The 23,202-nt window shown below is 34.6% G+C and overlaps 1 protein-coding gene across 8 annotated transcripts in view; it reads left to right on the forward strand.

Annotated features, from left to right (window-relative positions):
- LOC119638529 (uncharacterized protein DDB_G0271670-like) overlaps window positions 1-14,156 on the forward strand; it is an 88,697-nt gene extending 74,541 nt beyond the window's left edge. For 2 of the 8 annotated variants that reach the window (XM_038035376.1, XM_038035378.1), the window contains exon 2: window positions 12,076-14,156. In XM_038035376.1, coding sequence (XP_037891304.1) covers window positions 12,881-13,906 — 1,026 coding nt within the window. In that variant the 5' untranslated portion in view covers window positions 12,076-12,880 and the 3' untranslated portion in view covers window positions 13,907-14,156. Of the gene's footprint in view, window positions 1-8,356; window positions 8,720-10,984 lie in introns of those variants that run through there. The other 6 variants (XM_038035379.1, XM_038035381.1, XM_038035380.1 and 3 more) reach the window with 5 other exon arrangements.
- The last annotated feature ends 9,046 nt before the right edge of the window (window positions 14,157-23,202 follow it).

The following is a 23,202-nucleotide window of genomic DNA, read 5'->3' on the forward strand; positions in this document are numbered from 1 at the left end:
CGATTCTATTTTTTTTTTTTTTTTTTTTTTTTTTTTTATTTTATTTAACTCACATCAAATATGTTGGATTGAAGTGCGTTTAAATCTTTGCCAATGTCTATGAGGCATAAGTGCTTACATGCACACATACGCAAGTAGTTGATCGTTATGCAAGTGCCGCTTTTGAAATAGGATTACCTTAAAGGCATTTGAAATTAGAGTGGTGTAGATGTGGCAGACCTCAGAAGCATTTTGCATACGTAATGTAATTTAAAAAGTACAAAACACAGTAGAAAAACTGGTTTAAACAATTTTTAAATATAAAGCAAAAATATGTCAGCTTTCAACATGAATTATTTTATCAAAGTAAAGTAGAGAGAAAAATAAATCATAATAACAAATAAATAAAAATGAAATGAAGTTTAGGCTAACAAAGTGATTTGTGAACTAATCGATCGAGGGAAACAAGTCAGAATGTTATAAGGTTATATTCACTTTGTTGCTAATCCATCATATCCGACATCTGCAGCTGCCTTCACAGCTTAATGTGGCGAAGTCCGTAGGCTTATTGCGTAATTCACAAACGATGGCCCGCGCTCATCAGCCACAAATTAGAGGACATGCCTTTGAAGTTTACAGCCTGCACATGGCTTTGGCAGCTTAATCAGATGGAACCGAAATGTTTCTGGGGTAATTTAAGCGCAATTTATGTGCTCGCACTCCTACAAGCGGGAGGACCTATTCTAAAATCGGTGCAAGTCCTCTCTTTTGAGCATGGCGAGGTCTATCTGCATCTCTAATTATTTAAAGCCCCCACTGTCTCAACTGAAGTATTCGCAACGCTGTCACTTTTGTTTAGGTTTCGCTCAAACATTCATGCTTAACCATGTATGATTTGTATATAGATATACAGTTGAATCTACTAAAACGCGGTTGATGCACTCTGCACTATACGACTCCCTGTTGTCAGCCGCTCACAGTCTAAAGCGATTAACTTACTTGTTGAATTCTAAATTGCTCCACCAGTCTTCGCCCGCTACTTTCTCACGATTACTGTGATACACATATAACGATAGCTCTAAATAAACTATATTCGACCGAAGTCCATACACACTAGAGCATACACTGGCCTTGGGCGTTACATCGCACCGCCTTGTTAATTAGATAAGCTTTGTCTGTCCATCTTCTTCTTCGTTGCAGCCTTGAAGATGCACGTACTCTTGTTAGTGATTACTATCTGCTCCATCAACCTAATTAACTCCTACGTTACTGCCGATGTTGCTAGCTTAGTACGACACATCGTCAATTCTGCTTTTCGAAGCCTAGGCTAACCTTTAGGTTATCCTCGATAGCATATTGCCACACCAATCCAGACAAATCGCATATGCTTACAGCTACATTACAAAAGCGACACATACATATTTACATATATTTCTCTCATATGCCTTTGACGGATGGTTCGACATACGCAACGACCGGACATATCTTGTATACCCTCTCCGATGGTGAACATAAAAGTTTTTTTTTTAAGGTAAGCAAACTTTAAATCGCGTTTTAATCGCGTGTATAGCACACATAAACTAATCAAAAACATACATAGATATGGGAACTGAATTTAAGAAAAGCTTAATAAACTTAATGTGCGCCCACCTTGGGTAATAATAATTGTAGAATCTCTGATGATATTTGCCTCACTCTAATGGCATATAGGTCGTCTTTGATATTAAAGTGCATGTGTACACATATGTAATGCTTTCAAATAAATGAAAGTGGAATCTTTTCTTCCTTTTTAGGTTTAATGCGTATTTGGGCCACAAACACTTAAAGATTATATATGTAGTTCAATTGTAGATAACTTAGGCCAACCAGTGAAAGAATGAAATGAAAAGAAAAGAAAGAATGAATCACGAATACAAACAAACTTAAACTCATAATGCAGCAACAATGACAAAGTCAAACAAAAAAAAAAAAAAGAAAAAAAAAGAAAAAAAAAGAAAAAAGAGACAAAAAGAAAGGAGCGAAGCAACTTTTATGTATACTGATAGATAGTGTGTTACGAGCGTGCATGTACGGGTTATATGCGTTTTTGCGTTAAAAGCTTTAAGTTAAAAGAAATGTAGACTTCCGCATTAAGACACAAATCTTTTCTTCTTCGTTTTTTATTCTATTTCGTTTAGATTTCTTTTCTGGTTTTTTTTTTTTTTTGCTTTTAATTTTTATATTTCCTTTGTCGTCATTTCCCACATTTTCTAGGGTATTGTTTTCAACTTTAAATATTACTGCAGTTCTCGACAAAAATCAAGAGGTTGAATACGAGCCAAACACATTTTTTTAAGTATTTTCTTTGTTGTCTATAAAATATACAGTATTTGTTAAAGATAAAAATGCCAGAGTATAAATCAGCGAAGATTGTTTTCAGTTATATATATTTTTAAATTCTTTTTCTTTTTTTTTATTCGAAATAAAATTAGTTATCGAAGAAAAGTTGTGCTTATGGATTTTCAAATTGGGGAAGAAACACTATTCAAGTTCATTTAGGCTTGCGAGAGGTTAATGCCCTAACTGTATAGTTTTCAGAAGTGCCAGTTAAAAACTAAAGTGCCACTTGAAGAGGATTGGAGGCTATAGGGAAGGTAGCACGTGTCATTGCTGACCCAGCTAGTTCGGAAGACTTGGGGAGATTTTAAATTTATGTCTCGCAGGCACTCGGCAGACAGTTACACCTAAAACAAATGCAAGTACTTTACCCTTACGTGAATAGGCGGACGGACGAAACCTACTTGCCGAACGGGAAGATCATATGCCCATACATACAGTGATGGTGAATATATCGATTATTAATTCTTATAACAAGTTCTTTGCTTTAAGTTTAAATAGGCTAGTAAGCGCAATACTTTTCATCACTATCCCTATGTATATTACTAAACGCACTACGGCTGTAAAGCTCCAGAGGTAGGGCAGTCTTCGGAACTATGTCAGTAAAATCAGTATTATATTCAAAAATGAGTAAAAAAAGTAAAGTGGACCATGGGCCACCATTGTGTACTCTCCACCACTCTATAGTTATTCGTACAAATACTTTTCAAATGAGGATGTTATATGGGGAGTGATCTGATCAGTACCAAATTCAACAGCGTTCGTCCTTAGGCGACAGCACTTTTGTCAAAACGTCTTAAAAATTGCGACCTGCAGGTTGAATACAAAAGAACAGGGCGGAAAGATGGACAGACGAACTTAAATGCAATGAAAAATTGATTCCGAATTGGTCGGTGTAATAAAAGGCGGTCCTATGTCAAGGTTTTCTGGGTGTTGTATAGAATTTAATAGACCCTTGTATCAGAAGTGGTGTAAGGTATAAAAAAAAAGCTGAGATGGCATAGAAAAATTGGCAAATCATTATCCTTTGAATGATCAGTTTATCTTTTTCCGATTTCACATAATTCGTAATGTATACGCACACGCACTCAGTAGAATATACAAAAATAAAGAAAATATAAATTAAAAAACATATTTTACTCGCAAAAATTTTTTATTTTTCTGAAATTATTCATCTGAGTTTTCCTTAAATCTTTGCAAAGTCTCTAAAAATATAATTACTTTTCCTTTAAGGGAATGTTGTTATGTTTCTCATAAGAAAAGTAAAAATCTTTCCCAAACTTACCTGAAACAATTAATTAAAATTGCTTTCAACTTGTTTACTTCACTATGGCTTGCTACTCTACTGGAGAAACGTAGTTGAAACAATCGTAACAACATCACTTGATTTTTTTTTTTTTTTTTCTTACTAGTTTTTAACATATGCACAACATTTTATCTACAAAAACACAAAACTATTAGAAGAACATAAAACAGAAGAAGAATCAGAAAAAAAGTTTTCTTTTACTGATTACCTGCAAAATATACCCCAAGTGAAATATGAAAAGAAAGGTAGAAAGAGTTGGAAAGAAGGAGAGAGAGTCTTTTGCTTTTCTTCCATAGTTTCACTTAAATGTATGCTAGAATAATATAAAGTTCTCTCAAGAAGAAGTTAAAGAAGAAGAAGAAGAAGAAGAAAAATAAATTCTTTTACGGCATAAATATTTTGATAAACATATATTCGATATCTTTTCATTTCATCGTTGAATATGTTTTTTGAGAATAAAATCAAAATTAAATTTAAAAAATTTTTTTTTAGTCAAATAAAAAATTTTATTCTTTTAGCATTTATTAAAAAAAAAAAAAAAAAAACATATTTTTTTAATATAAATTTTGTTTTCAAATTTCGTTAAATTCTTAACTTTAAAGAAAAAAATGTACATCAACATACATTTATGCACCCATGCATAAGGGGAGACGACTTCCGACCATTTTTATAAAAGGAATATGTCGTTGGCGTATGAGTGACATACTTTTACTGTATTTATCAACTCAGTCGTTAAATGGTTTCATTTTCTTTTAAGTTTTTCAAAGAAATTAGGGAAAAGAAATTAGTTTTTCACGCAAGCGCATTCACACACACACACACACACACACACACACACACACACACATAGGCACACATAAATGCATTTAAAAGTTGAAAATATTTCTATTAAAAAAAATCTCTTTTTTAATTTAACATAACATAATTTTCTTTATATATATTCTTTATACATTTATACTCTCATTCTCTCCCTCACTGCATCCCTTTTCCGCTCTCTACCAACTCTTACTTTCTCACTGCTTACACATTTGTTGGTTAAATCATTTAAAGACCTTCTTTACTTGTACTTGTATAGTAGTACGCTTAAGAGAGAGAAAAAAAAAAGTAATTTTACTTTGATTACTAAACCATATAAACTTTCAGTTTAAGTAGAGTATAAAAGCCAGACAAAGTGAAGTCAAGTGAGGATCTCGTAAATATTTCAAAAGTAGGTGAAGAGGATAATGGCATATATGTAATACAATTTAAATAAAATAAAACAATTTTTAAATTTGACTTTTTAAAAAAAAAAAAAAAAAACATTTGATAAGGTTAAATAAAAACACAGCTACAACTCGGCAGTCAGACAAGAATGCGTGTTACACTTTCCCCCGTAAACCACTTTGTATAGACTATTAATTAAATAATATAATTATATACCAATTTTCTTTTATAAAGTTCCCAGAAGTAAGAAAATTATATTCAATTGCGACTGAAATTTGCATACTGTATAACATTGAATGGGCGTGGCTGATTTTTGATACACTTGTAGAATAATTTTATGGAAATTTATATTGGCAATCTTTTAAAGCTTATGAGCAATGAGCATAAGATACAGAAAGCAAAGCTCAATTACGGCTGTATAGACGGCCGGACTTTGTCAGTGCGTTCTTTGACCTACTTGAACCATTCTCAAATTCTTTTGTAAGCTTATACGCGATATCTTTTTTTTTGTTTTGCGAATGGGAGAATTTTTGCAACAGACATTACGCAGACGTACAGATTGACGTGCTTTAATCGATTCCGAATTTGATGCTGATCGAAAATATATATACTTTGTAGAGTTTCCGAAGCTTCTGTCTGGGCATTGCAAACGTTTTCACAAAATCAATATACTCCGCATCCTTCGCTGATGGGTGTAAAAATTACTTTCCGTTAGTGCCGTTATATAAAGATAAGTATGAGAAATAAACCTATGTTGTCTAAATTGAGAATAACAATTTTCATGGCATAACTAATCCAAACCCTCACAAAAGACGGAATACCTTTGCTGTACGAAAAGCTCTACAAAAATAGTTTCCATACACAAATGCTCCTTTGTGTCTGCCATACCTAAACCACACGAATAAATCAATAAGTAAAGTGTTCTGCCACATAGATCAGGCGAATTGAGTCGCGATTTTCAAGTTTGCGGTCGCCGATTTGAATCTTAATGCGGTAGACCACCTTACCATGTAAGTAAATGTACAACGTAATTATTTAAACTTACGTTCGCTTTTAATACTTTAAACCGAAATATTGTATTGTACTGTTTACTTAACCCTTGTTGTTTGAGTTTCTCATTGATATTCTTTGCTTTAGAGTCATAGCTTAATGGTAAGACTTAAATTCGCTTGTTAAGTGCTTTAAGCCTAAAAGTACCCTAAAATCCTTTGAAACCTAAAAACCGTTAGCTTTTGTTGGCTGGGCTTTGATGATCTCTTTTATAATTGCGTATTTTAAGCCTTTAACCTTGAGGGGGGTGTTGCTTAATACGTCTGAAGTGCGTAATTGTAGGCAGTGATGAAATAAAAAATAACAAGTAAGAAATTTATATTCGGTCGTGACCAAATTTTTTATGCCCCTCAGCGTTTTCCTAAAACGGATCAAAAATGCAAAAAGAGCTCAATTTTTATTCTCTATAATATGAAGTGGGCGAGACCGATTTTTTTTTTATTTTCAAAATAAAAGCTTTTGTCGCACAGGCGCGTGGACGTTGTAGGCGTGTACTTTGAAAAGTTTAAATCACTCCCAAAATCGTAATATGCAAACTTGTAGGCGATATCTTTATTTTTGATTTTACACTGTTGGGCGGACGGACAAACGGACAGACGAATCAACGGACTTGCTTAGGTGCTCTTCAAATTTAAAATTGCCAAGAGTGTATATATTATTATAATCTTGTTTCTACGCATTTTACAGGTATTTAAAAAAAATGACATAATGACACACCACAAGATTGGTTAGGTGTGGCCAATATTTTCCATTCCTGTAGAGATATTGCATTGAATATATGTTAAAATCTTTCTGCATTGATCCGCTATAGTTAATCAGTAACAAGCAAAAAACGAATTCTTTATTCCAGCACAGAGCTGCTCTCAGTTTACGTGGTACTGTGAGCGCGTTTTGCGACTGATTTGGCCCATTTTGAATACCAGGCTGTGTGCAAGAGCTTCCACGATTTGCGTTGAAGTTGCAGTCGGTAGGTTTATCTTGGTGGCCAAGAGAATGTTTGCAGCAGACATTGCGCAGCCGTACAGACGGACATATTTAAATCGATTCACCATTTGATACTGATAAACAATACGTCTTCTTCTTCTTATTCTTTTTTAATGGCTCTAGGACATATGTTCTGGATGTACCTTAACATCAGCCTAACTTTCTTTTTTTATGGATGTAGTGGCTTCACATTGCCTACTAGTCACTCGCGTAAAACCTCTATAGGAATCGCTCGCAATACCTCGAGATGGATCCTTACGTATTCTTGGTCCACATTATATCGCGCTTCCTTCTCCGTCGTCGCCTTACATTAGGGGTTCGGCTGTCGCCTTCGTGTGGCTTTATATCGAATTATTGCAAAAAACTGGTGCATTGCTTTCATCTTTCAGTGTCCATTGACATGACCGCTAGCTTACTTGGCTTAAAAGATCTCAAACGCCTGTCTCTCAAACATTCCCAAGCCGAATAGACGAAAACAGTGTGCAACTCGCGGCGTTATCTGCAAGTTGAAACGGCGCAAATAATTCGAAATATTTCCATGACCAGTACAAAATTGGATTAGGAAGATATTGAGTGCTTTCCATTGTTCCTCCCCACCCATTGTTCTATGTTTAGCATAAGGGTGTTGCTCCACCTTCGTCTTAAGTCGTTTTCTAATTTCTGCTCCCATTCTGTCAGCATACTATGCCGGATAGCAACCTTAAGTCTGCAGTTCTTTTCTCTTTTCCGCTATGCATCAACTCTATTACAAGCCCTGGATGTACGTATATTAGCACTACATAGCCCAAACTAGGCCGATGCTCTAGGATACCAACAGGTTCAGAGAAACTTTCGGCTGAAGTATTTAAACTTTGTCTTGCACACAGTCGCGGATCTCTAAAGAAAGTCCACGCTCGTAAGCTTCAAGTTTTTTCTTCCTGTCTATGCCTATATGACTAATCAGTCGGGCGATATCCTCTATACGTATAACAGAATGACAGTCAGAAAGAACTAGGGAGAAGGAAAGGAAGAGTCAGGTTATTCAAAGCAGGTCAGTGTTCGTGTGGCCAATCCATTACCGACTGAGCATTCACTACAGCTAAGGCGAAAGGCTTACAGCAAGCACTTACAGCTCATAATTGCGATTCCTATCTATTCGGCTCCGCATATGGAGAATAAAATTGTTGTGCTTTTAGCCCAATATTCGTATTCGGAAATTAACGAATGATCACAATTCTTGCAAGCTTAGGCTTAATTGTTATAATCACTTGATAAATTCGATAGTACATAAGTAAAGTTTGCTTGAAATTGAATCTTAATAATTTATTCTCTCCGTGCACAAATATTTACCACACAATCAATGAAAGATAATTAAAATTCCCCCTCAATGCCAATTGATGTCAAGCATTATATATCTAACGACCATATTAAGAATATTTGCTGAGGAATTAATGAATAAATCAATTGCGTTTACCTCAATAATACCACAGCAAATAACTTCGTTTGTACGCTCCCCTTTATAGTTTTCATATGCACGATGAATTTATTCATTACATATATTAAAGAGCTTTTAAAGGTTAATTACAGGCACACGCTTGCACGCACCGCATCTACGCACGCATTTACTTACATACCCGCAAAGGATAATATGTGTGCAACAACAGAAATTAGTTCCAATTACATCTTCCTTAAGCGAAGGGAAAAATTTATTCGACGAAAGAAACTCATATTGTTAGTAAAGTTGATAATGATGTCGCTTACAGGCGAAACACTTTAATTAAGTAAAATGAGAGCAAATCGTTACAGATACCTATGCATCGCGCGACTAATTATGTACTTTAGGTAAGTCATCAAGTAAGCTGCTATATTTCTTACTCTTCCTCTTCTCCCAAGAACTTTAAAGAAATTATTTGAAAAAGGCAGGAAAGGAAATAAGAAATGGGAATAAAACGATTACTAATGACTTATTACGCAGGCTTAAGAAGAATTACATTAAAGCAAATTTTTAGAAATAATTTCATTAAAAACTAATTGTGTGACTAAATGCAAGAAATGGTTATTTGTTAGTTATTAAAAACAATCTATATCCTACAACTCGCGCCACTCTCAAAATGAGGTTCTGTGTGGGAAGTGATCGAGAATGGGTTCCGATCTGAAACAGTTCGCCATCAAAAATCTGAAAAATTGCGAAACTGCCGGCTAAATGCAAGAATACAATATGGACACACAGACAGACAGTCTTAGAACGGAAGTAATTCCTTACCGATCGGCATTATAAAACCTCGGTCAAGTCCTATGGATGGCATACACACACCCTTGTACCACAAACTTCTTATGTAAGATATAGTTATGAATAATGTTGCTTTCAGTCGATTGCTAACCCTGATCGTCCTATTGCTTATCTATCAATGAAAAATATAAAATAATAAGGGCATTAAACATTAGTTGGATTATCATATTCTCAGACACGTTGGCTGCCACAACCAATCCAATCCACCGAAAGTAGTAAATTTAACAATAAAAGCAATTGAAAATCCAAAACATTGGATTTATCCATTCGCTGCAGCCATTCTATATTTCATAGTAAGGTCTCTCTTTTGACCAACTAAACGAGTCATTGCTTTGTAGCCTTTGTGAAAAGAAAAACGTGCAACATTAGGCTGTCTGTCTGTTCGAGGAAGGGGAAACCCGCACGCCTTTCTACAGAAAAAGAACTGAATGACACGAGTCAATAAGAAATCTTTCACAATAAATCCTAATACATATCGCAGGGACTTTTGATATGAACAACAGTTATTGCGCCATTGATTATTTGCTTGATTGCAATCGAAACAAAAGATTCAACAAATGAAAGAACCAAATAACGTACACTATGCTACCAGTGTTTCTTAAATGGAAATTGTACTCATCTACTACGTATTTCCCCATATAATAATTTTTAATTGTAGTTAATTTGTAATAGCCCTTGAATTAGTTATACTTGTCCCTGAGAACTGCTTATGAGTCTCTTAAAATTGAAGAATTAAGGAATTGTTGTTCTTGAGTTGTTGTACATATCCCTTATATCGAAGTTCAAATTTATTTATATGCTCCTACTAAAGCCTGTAGATTTTTAAACTTTACAACTCAAACCTATTGTTTACGGTCAAGTTTTACTTTTCTGGTCAAGTTTAAACTTTTGCATTTTGCAAAAACACTTGAGAGGGAAAGACCTTTTATTACACCGAAAGTGATTCTTAGTCAATCTAAATTTGTCGGTCTGTGTACCCGGCTTGTTTTGTTGTGTTGCAAATTTGGAAACATTTTCGCGAATGTTTTGGCCCAAGTAGAAATACTATTAGAAATGGTTCGGATCGGATCGCTTCTTCAACCAATTGCCATATAATGCCTTGTTGTACCCTATACCACTGTACAAGTACAGGGCGTATTCAGTTCGTGCGGACGTATGGAATATCCAGAAGGACTTAAGATAAATCCACCTTTTCTTATAACGATCTATTCAGAATCACTTTCTGAATTTATATAAGCTTGTCTATCCGTATGTCCGTCTTGCCTTCCTGTGCACAATGTACATGCCGGAATTTTTGAAATAGTATGATGAAATTGATTACACTAACATATCTTCAAGGGCGAAAGCTGTTGAAAATAGTTTGGATCGGATCACTTCCGATATAAAGCCTCATTTCGAAAATTCATCATACGAACAGAGTCCGTAGGGTGGTGTAGCGCTAGTAACCTTGCCCTAATTTATTTTTAGAGTAAAGTACTGTTCCAAATTCTGATTTTCTTTTCCTCTTTTTTTTTTTTTTTTTTTTTTTGAACAGACAAGCAAGACTTTTATTAAAATTTCTATCATCTAACGCAAGTTAAAACAAGTTTAACATTCAAACAAAAATCTTTCTTCTTTACTGATTTCAACATATCTTGATATAAGTTCAAGTAAATTATTTAAAGTATTATTAGTTATGCAAACTTTAGTTTTATAAAACAGAAAAACATCCCGGTTAAGAAAAATTTCTTGAAAATAATTTCATTACAATTTTATAGTTAAAATTTTTCAAGAAAAGATTAATTTCATGCGAATATTTTCATTTTTTTTTTTTTCAGGTCGTTTTCGGTTTCACTTAAATATTTAATTTAGGGCATATAAACCCAAATTTAAACAGACATAGCCTCTGACAGATGCACAGGCATATATCTACCTGCCGTACGAGTATAAAGTCTAGTATCCGTTTCATAGAATAAGAGAAAGCATCATCAGCGACGAACAACAGCAATAACGACAGCAACAAAAAAAGAAAAAAAAAAAAAACAAAAAGAAGAAAAAGAAAAAAGCAAAAGATTACTTAGTTGCTCATAAAATGCCACACTGCCGGGAGGCAGGCATAATAGAGGAGGAGGATAACAGCATATCCTCACTGCAAATGTGAGTGCATTTAACACTAACACTCACTACCTTTAACTATGTAACACTTCAGCAAGGATAAAATTCGCATAAGAACAGCAGCAACAACAGCAACAACTGCAAAAAAAGCCAACGAACAGTACCAAACAGAACAAAGCAAAATAATGCTGAACAAAATGAACATGTCAACTGAAAACTGTATAGCAGCAACAACAACAACAACAAGAAGAACAACAGCAGCAGCAGCAGCAGGTGCAACCAAACGCAGGCAATATACTCGCAACACTGCCGTTGTTGTCGAGTAGATTAAGAAAAAGAAAGATCGGGTGCTGGAAGCCCTAGCAGAGTAGATGGAAGAAAATTGCATAGAAAAGGAAAACAACAAGAAAAAAAGCAAAAAAATTTTTTGTTGCCAACACAACTGTCTTTGGGCGAATTTTGAATAACCAAGTATCCACCTAAATAGACAGATATACGCACAAATTTACAAACGCATATTAAACAAACTCGCACACACACACACCCATACACACAAACACACATGCTCTTAAACACTTCAGCTTACTTACTCAAAACAAGAAGGAAATTGTTGTCTCTGACACTAGAACAATACAACAAGCTTTACATGCACATTACACACGCATATATATATATACATATATATATATATATATATATATACATGTACGTATAAACACGCATATACAGGCATGCAATAATAACAGCGTACGAACGTATACTTACTTACTTACTTACTTATACACATATATATATATATATATATATACTTCAGAACAAATGATATGCTACATATAGAAAATGCGAAATGAAAGTGACGCACATGGTTTCACGTGAATATGAGCCGCATGAGCATAACGTGCTATAGAGATGAAGCACCACTTGTATGTTGTAAGTTGTATACACATAAGCACGTTAATGCATATGCATTTCATTCGGTAGATATGCATATGTACATACAAGTGTGTTAAAAGTGTTCTTATATAAGAGTTAAACATATACCTACCATTGCAACCAACTACTACTACTTATATGTGCATGTTGGTGTTTGTACGGAAGACAACAACTAGCGAGAGAAAGCATAAAACCTTCTTCAGGATTTTCTAATAAAAAAAAAAAAAAAAAAAAAAAAAAACATAAAAATCTCGTAAATTATTAAAATTTATATATACATGAAGAGTTCGCTTAGAAAGTAAGTGAGAGAGGGGGATAGAACGAACAAAATTGCTCCACATATATAGCATAGAAAATAAAGACCTCTTCTCTCGTTCCCTCTCTTTCTTACGTCAAGAGACTCTTGTAAAAGTTACCGTTACAAGTGTTTTGTATGCTGCCGCAATCATTGCCTGGAAACAACAATAACAACATTAATAATAATAATAATAACACGAAGAAGAACAAAAATAACAACAACAACAACAACAACGATAAAAATCTAACTTTATTTTGTAGCCATCATTTGATGATTAATTTCACCAATAAAGGAAACCTAAGCAAACATAAGCATAACTGTGAAAATTGCTTTTCCATCAATAAAGCGGCCGCTTGTTAAAGCAGCCGCTTTAATAACAATCATAATAATGATTAAGTTGCATCATAATGGTATGCAACGTGTAATTTTAACGATATTGCCTTCTAAACTTATAACAATAGCACCAACAATAACAACAACAACAACAACAAAAACAACAACAAATCAAATATCATCCTTAAGCATAAATACGACAACCGGGCGTAGAAAGTATAGAAGAAAAGTCGATTTAATAGCGGCACCTTCAACTTTGTTGCTAGTGAAAGTGGTAATGGTACTGCTATTAATAACTACAACATGTATAGAAAACGGTAGCGTTGTTTCCGCTTCCGGTCTTAACAATAAAAGCTCTTCTTCTGGCTTTAGCAATAGCAACAGCAACAGTAACAGCAACAGCAACAACAACAACAACAACAACAATAAAAACAACCACAATCTAGGCAATAATAACCTAAATATAAGAACTTCAGCTTTATTATCAGCTGCCACGACTAGCAGTAGTGGCTCAACATCACTAGCATCATCGTCAGCGTCGTCGTCATCATCATCATCATCATCATTATTATCGTTAGTGTCATCTTCATCGCTAACAGCGGCGACATCCGGTGCAGCTGCCCCCGGATTAACTTCATCATCATCAGCCTCAGTTGTAAATTCGGTACCAGTATCGTTATCGTTAACAGCTGTCAGTAGCAGTTCCAGTTCTAGTTCCTCATTATCTTTATCATCATCGTCATCAACTTCCTCGGCGTCATTGTCTTCAGCCAATTCACGCAGCAGTCGTCAAAATAGTAATAGCAATAATAACAACAACAACAACAATAATAGCAATCAAAATGACCAATTACCCGCACAACTTTCATCGCGCATTATACATACACGCAATGGTGCTTTATCAGGTGTAATTGTACAATTAGATGGCCGCCACTTAGATCCGGTTGAGGCATATCGCGGTATACCGTATGCCTCACCTCCTGTCGGCAATTTACGCTTTATGCCACCGGTTTCGGCAGCCATGTGGTCAGGTGTTAAGAAAGCAGACAGGTATGTATATGAATATATTTGTTCTACATGAATATATATGTATATGCGTGTGTTTGATATAAGTATTCTGCCATTTCTACATTTTCTCAAAACTGTTAAACCTTAATTATAAACGTTTAAGTTGTACAAGAAAGAGAAGAAATAAGCAAAAAAAAAAAAAAAAAAAAACAGAAAAACAGAATACAAAGAATAAAAGGATTGAAATCGTGATTGTGTTGAGTAAATTCAGTACAAAGTAATTAACCCAATAACTAGTGGTAGGAAAAGAAAAAAAAAAAAAACAACACAAGCACATACAAGAGTATTAAACAAGCATTCAGCATGCACTGGCAAACATACGAACACACAAACCACACACACACACACGCATACATAGACCTGTATAAATATAGACTTACCGACACACGTATATACGTTTGTATATACATGTGTTTGTGTATTTGTGTGCATTTCTATGTGTTTATATGCGTATATCTGGTTCCCTTTTTCGTTGTCTGTACACCAAATTGCCTTGCGGTTTGTTGTTGGAAATCGGAAACAATTGTGTTGTGTTGTGTTATGTTGTGTTCTGCTGTTATATGGTGTGTACCTTTAAGTTTCCAACTCTCCTCTATTCAGGTCGAGTGTAATTGCTGTTGTTGAGAACAAAACAAAAAAAAAAAAAATAAATAAATAAATAAGTGAACAACAGCAACAACAACAACAACAACAACAACATTACAACATATAATAAAACACACCGAGATTTGCTAAAGGTTTTTGCAGAAAATAACAAACCAAAAAAAAAAAAAAAAAGAAAGCAAAGAAAAAAAAGCTCTAATGTATTGCGAATGAATATAATATAAAATAAAGCAAAAAGTAAGACTAAATTAAAAAACTAAATAAATAAATAATAAATGCTAAAGCGTTTATCGCGTAAATTCAAGATCTCCCAATACACGTAACTTCAAAAACGAGTGCTTAGTAAGACTTCAACTGAAGAGTCGTTTCCTCTTTAAACAACAACTTTTCTAGTAAATTTTCATTACTTACTGAACTATGTATGCAATTGAGAAAAAAAAAGGAGCGGTTTTTTTCAATTCGATAATTTCGATTTAAGCAAGTCCATCCGTGCGTCCGTCCTTCTACCTTTATTTTGCATATACGCTGCCACTAGCGCACTAACAACTAGCGTAGGCCTACACTGAAACCTCTTTCGCATTACCTCGGGATAAAATCTTATGGATTCTTGATTCCCACTATATCATCCTAGTTCCCCGTCCTCACTTAAAATTTAGTGTTTGGATGTCGTCTACGTTTGGCTTTGTATCGAATTTATATCTTGCAAAAATCGTCGCATTTCTTCCATTATTCGACTGACCTACTAGGCTGACTTGACTAACTTGCGTAACTTGACTAACTTGAATGTGTTAAGTAACAGTGATTGCCTTTTATTACATTTATATTAAAATCCGACAAAAGTTTCATGTCTTACGGTCTACTGGTTCATAAATTAGAACATCTTTTCTATTATATCACGTGAAATACGCAAAGCGAGTAAACTTTCTCTTATATTCTTTTTTATACTTTACATCACTTGTCATACAACGGTATATTATGTTTGTGCGGATGTATGCAATACGCCGAAAGATTTGACATGGACCCATTTTTCATTATATTGATCTAGACTGAAAGTCAGTAATTTCAATCGAATCAAGTCTGTCCGTCCGTCCGTCGGTGCTCTTTGCTTGTGTTCGACCTACAGGTCGCAATTTTTAAGATATTTTGATGAAAGTTGATATACTGATGTATTGTGACCCAAGAACGAACTCTATTGAGAATGGTTTGGATCAGACCACACTTTGAATCACTTCCCACATATAACACCTTATTTTGAAAAGTCCTTATATTAGCAGCTTAAGGTTGATGTAGGGTATTAAATGGTGGCCTTTTGTAGTGTTTTTAATTGTTTAATAAAACCAAATACTCAGGAAGTGTTTTTCATATGTGGGGAAATGAGAAAGATATTGATAATGATGGCAGCTTTACCGACTGACTTGTTATGGCTTTTGTTGACTCGAACCTATTGCCGCGAATGTGTTCCTTTAAAAATGTAATAAAGAAAACTGGTATTATTAGTATGTGCGGCCATTTCGAGTCAATATTGTATGTTGCCGCAAAGTCCAAAAACAAAAAAAAAAAACGTAAGGAAGGTTCTCTACCTGATAACATAATCGTAATTGCACATATATATTCGATTATGGAATTCTCACACGATTTATCTATATGTGTTTGTCCGTCTGTTCGTCTGCCTGGGTATGTAACATTTGTGGTAAACATTTTCTTGGTCGCGAATATGGATTTCGTATCGATTTTTCACAAATATTTTCGAAAAGTAAAGTTTGTATCCTACACCACTTATATGGCAAAAGGGTATGCTAAATTTTCGTGGATACATGCGACACCCAGAAAGACTTGAGATTCATGGTATCAGTCGACTTAGAAAGGGATTCTGAATCGATCTAGATCTGTTTGTCCGTCCGTCTGTGCGTTTTGCTTCCTCTATTCAATCTACAAATCACAAATTTTTGAGATACTTTGGTGAATTTTGATACACTGACATGTCTTGGCCCAAGGACGAAACCTATTGAAAATTGTTCGAATTGGACCATGTTTTCGATTACTTCTCATATAATGCGCAGTATTTTGAAAAGTTGTTAAATGAATAAAAGTGTATAGGGCACCTATACACCGTAGCCCAGGTCCCTTTATAACTTTTTTTATTTGCGTATTAGGCCTTTTTACTTTTAACGAAATTATTTAAAAAAAAATATATATTTTTTTTTTTTTTTGCAAGTTCGAAGTTTATTTACACAACGGTTTTTATTCTCATATTAATACATAAATTCAAATGGAGGACTTCTTCTATATTCTTTTGATATGCAGTAGATACTAAAATATTCGTCCCGCGTGGGATGTAACCTTATTTTTATTTATGTTTTTTTTTTTTACGAGTTAGTGAAAAGCTAGCTGCCTTCTTACTTCTGTTTATAGGTAGTAAACTGTAAGTGACAGTAGGTAGGACTTAAATAAAAACATTAAAAACAAAAAAAAAAAATAGTAAAAACCACTTAACAGCGTTATGCATTATAGTTAAGAAGAGAATGCTATTACACTATGAGTGTTGTTGGTGTATGGTATACTTGTTGAAAAAGATAAATAGAAAACCTCATGCCAGAAAAATGAATAAGAAATTATTATCATCACGACGTGAAATGAAAATTATGCTCATCACATTTGAAGCGTCCTCGCCTAAATCCCCATTTGCCGAAAACTACCTCTTTTATGGTTTAGCGTAAAGCAAAGTCAACATCAATAAAAAAAAAGAAAAAAAAAAAAAAATCCCGAGTAAGGTTTTAATGGTTTCTTGTGTTCACTGTATTCTGCTGCTAGTGTTAGAGAAATTTATTAATAATTTCTCGCTTTTGTTGTTATTATTATATGCGTACAGAGTACCAGTAGCAGCAATGGTAGCAAAATGGAATTTTAACGAAAAAATAAAATTAATTCATTTTAAATTAGATTTCATTACTTTACCGCAAGCAAATATTAATAAAGGCGTTGAAAATGGAAACAGCAGGAGGAGGAAGAGGAGGAGGAGGAGGAGGAGGAGGAGGAAGGAGGGCGATAGCAAAAGATAGATAAGAAGTGAAAACAGCACGAGCCAGTGATGGCATATTATATTAAAAGAAACGTTCTATGGCGAAAATCGTACACTCTTACCTTTAAAAGTCTCTTTACTCCGGCAGCAAACAACATAGAAAAATTTATCCACCCCACAACCTGTCTTTGTATCGTGCTAAAATATAATATATTTACAAAATACGAAAAAAAAAAAAAAAAATTGTATATATTTATATATATATATATATATATGATACAAGAAAATCAAATTTATTAGCATTTTTTAAGGAAATTACACGAGTAAAGCGCGAATTTCTTCTTAATTGCTTATTTCACATTTCGTTACAATGAAAGGGAAATAAATGAATTTTTGCGGTTTGGTTGGCGTCTGGTGATTTACTTATTTCATGATCGTTTAGATTTTGTCAAAATGTATTTGCTACTTAAAATAGTTTCCTCTCTAGGAATTCCTTTACTTAAACATATTTTGCAAAGGTTTAACATTTAGTGAGCATCATATATAAGAATTTATATTAGACTTTAACGGAAATTGAGGTCATCGCCAGAGTGTAAGTAAACGCTTACTTTGCGAAGAAAATGGTAAGAAATTTTAATTTCGAGAAACACAAGATGTGTACTCATTAGAGTAACGTCACCGCTAAGTAGAAGAATCCTACTAATAAAATACTTAAGATGAAAGCAGACAATGAGAAACTCATTAGCACTAATTGTCAATGGGCTAGACATGGGTGTGGAAGAAAAAATACGTATTTAAGTAGTAGAGACATCTACCAGCTCTCCTCACAGAGCTTGAAGAAGGCTCTCACAAAAGTTTGTCAAAGTAAGCATCTATCTAAGCTTCACGTCAATCTATGTGAAAATGCCTTTGACAGAGTTTTAAAAGACCAAAATGCTTTTTTCGGAAAGTCTTCCTAATAAATGCTTGCAAAGCCATACTTTGACTGCAGGTGATTATCGCAAAGTAGTCTACTTAAAAAGTTTTTTCCAGTCTAAATGGAATATGTCGCTTGCGTTTACCCATATCAGATATAAAAGTGTTTTCTAAAAGGTATTTTTATGTCCATCAACGAAGAATGACGGGGGGTACATTCATTTTGCCAAAACGTTCAGAAGGAAGCTGCGGACACCCGCACAAAGCATCAAATTCTGAATCGATTTAAACATGTCCGTCTATACGCCCGTCGTAAACATTCTTCTGGCCGCAGAAATGAAGCTATCGACTGCAAACTTTGAAGAAGAAAGATTGGAAACTCTTGCACGCACGTTGGTCATGGAAAATGGGCCAAATCGATCGAAGGACAAGTCTACAGTACTACATAAACTGTGAACGCCTGAAACAGGAATAAAAAATTAGCTTTTTGCTCATTCCTCATAAACTATAAATGCACAAAATTTAAACGTGTTTAAATGGGTGATGCTTTAGTACCTAAACAAAAATGGAAAAAATTGACCATACCTACCCAATATTACAGTGTATCAAAGCTCAATTGTTTTTTCAATAACTTTATGAGGCGCAGAAGCAAGCTTCAAAAGCCCCATAAACTGTATAAATTCTTGGGCGGCTTCAAATATGGAACGCACCTAAGAATGTCCGTCCAGTCATCTGCATGGCAAACATTCTCCCGTTCACAAAAATGAAGATATCCTCTACAAATTTTCTAAAGAATTTGGAAGTGATCTGACCAAAGACATGCTTACAACGTCCATGCGCCTATGCGATAAAAACATTTATTTTGAAAATAAAAAAGTCGACCTCGCCCACTCCATATTATAGAGGATTAAAACTTAGGTCTTTTGAATTTTTTTCAGTTTTTTTTTTTTTTAAGATAATGGCGATGGGTATAAAAGATTCGGTCACGACTGAATATAATTGACTTAGACCAAAAAAATAAACTAAAGTGAGCATTAAACAACTAAGACTAAGGCTCTATTTTTTAATGTAGATTAGATGGTTAGTTTAACACCTTAAATGTCGGCTTCAAGGTCAAATATTTTATTGACATTCAGTTGAAGATGTCTATGGGGTTATATGGCCCGTAAACTAATCTTTGAATATTAGAAAGCTCTTGGACGTGAAATTTAAAAGGGCCGTGAATAGCTTTTATGACCAAGATCTTTGACCAACTATCTCTGATGATCACCATTTTAATTTTATCTTTACGAGTATAGTTTGTGGCCTGACGAATAGCTCTAGCTTTGGTTGTAAGTTTTAACGAACTTTCGTATAGGTTGCGATTAATTTGGTCTTGCCCGGTGGCACCTATGGCAGGAGACGGATCAATTTTGCTTAAAATGACCACTTTACTAAAAAGAGCAACAGTTTTTACGTGAACAAATATTCTTCTCGTTCTTCCTCTCTCTTCTTCCATCTCTCTCCATTCCTCTCTCTTTCTGTCCGTCTCCTTCTTTCTTTCTCTTTCTGTCTCTGTCTCTCTCCGTCTTTCTCTCCCCATCTCTCTTTCTGTCTCTTCTTCCGTTCTTCTCTCTGTCTTTCTCTCCCTCTGTCTGTTTCTCGGGCTATGTCTGTCATTGCCGGTCTCATTCTCAGCCTCTCTGCCTCGCTTTGTCATTACCTGTCTCCCTTTGTCCATCTTTGCTTCTATGGAACTCTCTTCCTCTTTTCGTTATTTCGATTCTCTCTACAAATAAGACATTGTTGTTCAACTATCTCTCTCTATCAACTTTCTTCAATTTCCAACTACATTTACTCTCTCCTCGCTCTATATCTTATTTTCTTTACTTTTCATATCTCTTACTCGCTTTTATTCTTCGATTCTCTTTTCTCGCTTTCTCGTCCGCCTTCAATTTCGTCCTTTTTTCCTATCCATTAATCCGATCTCTTTTCTTTCTATCTATTTTTCTTCTTCATCTGCGTTTTCTTTTCATCCTTGCTCCTTCGAATATCATTCATTTCCTTTCCCAATTCTCCTTTGTTTTACGCTCTATTGAGTTTTTTTTCCTATTTATTTATTTAAAGTTTTACAAAAGATGAAAATAAACCATTCGTTCCTTTCGTTAACTGTAACTTCTCTTCTTGATACACTGCCCGCATCTATTTACAAACAAAAAGCAACAAGGACATCTCAAAATAAAAGTAAAAGTTAGTTTTCATGACGCGCCAGGTAAAAACAAAAATCACAAAAACCGACATTCCATCACACCGATGACTCCTCCTAAAGCCAAATGATGATGGTAAAAAGTTAGGAGAGTCGTCAATAGAAAAGCCAAAAACTTGCAAGGCTTTATAAGCGAGTAATGAAAGACAAAAGAACAACAAAAAACGACCACCACCTCACTCAAATATTATAACGATGTCTATGAAAAATTCAAATATTATTAAAAGGTTAAAAGCTAATATTTTTGAGATCATTTTCTCGTTTTCAATAAATATTTTTCGCCAAAAAGAAGAAGTTAAAGTACCATAACGACACGATAATAATAATAAAAATAATGAAAAGAGAGAGCAAAGAGGAAATTAACTTAAGTTTAAGTGGTGAAAACAATAATAAAAAGTTATATAAAAAAGTAGAACAAATTTTTTATCAGCCCAAAGACAAGACCAATTGTGCTACAATAAACAAAATAATAATGATGATAACAAGACAATAACGAAATCTTGGATACCCGACAGTTAAAGTGAAGACTGGTAATAATGCAACCTATTCGTAGATCTTCCAGCGAGTCAACCTGGTAAAAATTTATATATGGCTGCCATATTTCTTTAGTCCTGGGGTGCAAAGCGCACCATCAATAGTAGTAGTAATAGGGAAAGTGGTCCGATCTGAATCATTTGTAATAGGGTTCCCAATTAACCAAAGATAAGCAGGCGTCTCAAAAATTGCGACCAAAACGTTGATTACAAGAAAACCAAGCAGGTGGACCGACGGGCGTACATGCGCACGGGCAAGCTTAGATCGATGCAAAAAGTGTTTCTGAATCGAACGGCATAATGCAAAGGTGGGTAGCCTTGTACCACAAGTAGCATAAGGGCAAATTTTTTAACCTTTGGCTTCTTTTCAAGTCCATTTCCGCTTGAAGTATTTTCTTTCGTGGTGGTCTTAAATATTCTGGGGTGCACGTATACCGCAACGTGTATTTTCTTCCAACCCTTCAAACGAGCTTTGAATTTCCAGTAAATCCAGTGAGTTATTATATTACATTTTATCACGATATTTCATCAGTAAGCTTTCATGCGTGATCACTATAAAGCATTTTATGTATTGCGAATGTATTCCGCAAAAGTTGACCGAATTTGATTGCTTAGAGGAAGTCAAAAATTTCTTCTTCTACATATAAGGAAAATAACACTATTAAATAACGAACTAAGGGGACAAGTGCTATCAAGATGATTTCAAATCCCACGAATCCCACGAAAAATCCCAGCAAAAATGTGTTCAAATTCTTTCCATTTTCTTCTTTTTTTTTTCATTATATTTTAAAATGTTACAAGCGTAAAGACAGAACTAGCATGCCTTTGTCCTTTGTTAGTAGATATTTTAAAGTTTAGGAAACTTTCACTGCTAATGTTTCCATAAAAGTGCTTTTCACATTAACCTTAACTTTTCGATAAGATAATGGTTATATTTTTTGCAATTTTCCAAAGTGTTTCGTAACAAAACCAAAAACATATTATTATTAAATATCGATTTTTATGCTTTAAGGTCAATACAAATAATTTGCACTTATGTGCTTAAGACAGTATTGCTTTCAAGTGATGAAAAATAATTAAAGTTAAACTTTTTCATTTTTGTAACTGTACCGCAAGCACATGGAAGAGAGTCACATTTAACTTAGAAATGTTTTTAAGGCTCGCGTACAACAAATTCATCTCCGTAAGATATCATCTTACATCTCTTACAATTCTTCTTCGCAGCCTTAAATGCTATCGCAAATAAGCGAAGGGCGGAAAAGTTGGCAAAATCGCAGAACCCAGCTTTGAATATACCCGTACCCTTATAACTTTATTCACAATTGTTAAATTAAACTGGGTCTTACACAAGGAAGTGGTAAGCTAGTATACCATAAGATACACCTATGGAAAGAAAGAGATTCAAATCTTGTTGCGATAGACAAAGCTTGGCTAGAGTGAATGCTTCATCAGCACAACACTTACCGATTTGGTGCACATCCAATGACTGCAGTAAATCTTTGCATCTTTTTTTCTCTCCTTCTGAACAACACCTTGCATCTACCGGAAACAAACCCTGTACTATTGATCATATTAAGAAAAAAAAAATGATAAGAAACCCAGATTCGCAGCGAGTTAGAGAGTTAGAAAACGAAGTATTGTACAGGCATAGTTACTCGTAAGCTAGTAGGCCTAAGGTGTCATGGATAAAAGCGTTCAAACTAGCATTTGGACCATCTGGTAACTATATTTTTGTTGAAGCTTCATCATTTCCCGTTAATAATCAGAGATCATTCTTCCTGTGTGCTCTAACCCCGTCAACCTTTGAGCCAACAAAACGCAACTTGACGAAGGGCCGCTATTTCGTTTTAATTTAAAGAAACGTGTGCCTGATGGACACCGATTGCGGCATAAAGCATGCGGGGAACATGCTCCATCAATGAAAACATACGTTTACTTGTTCCGGCATTATAGAAGCAAAAATTTTGACACACGCGGCAAAGAACGCGAAGAGA

Source organism: Glossina fuscipes, unplaced genomic scaffold, assembly GCF_014805625.2.
Source record: "Glossina fuscipes isolate IAEA_lab_2018 unplaced genomic scaffold, Yale_Gfus_2 90, whole genome shotgun sequence".
Taxonomy (NCBI): Eukaryota; Metazoa; Arthropoda; class Insecta; order Diptera; family Glossinidae; genus Glossina; species Glossina fuscipes.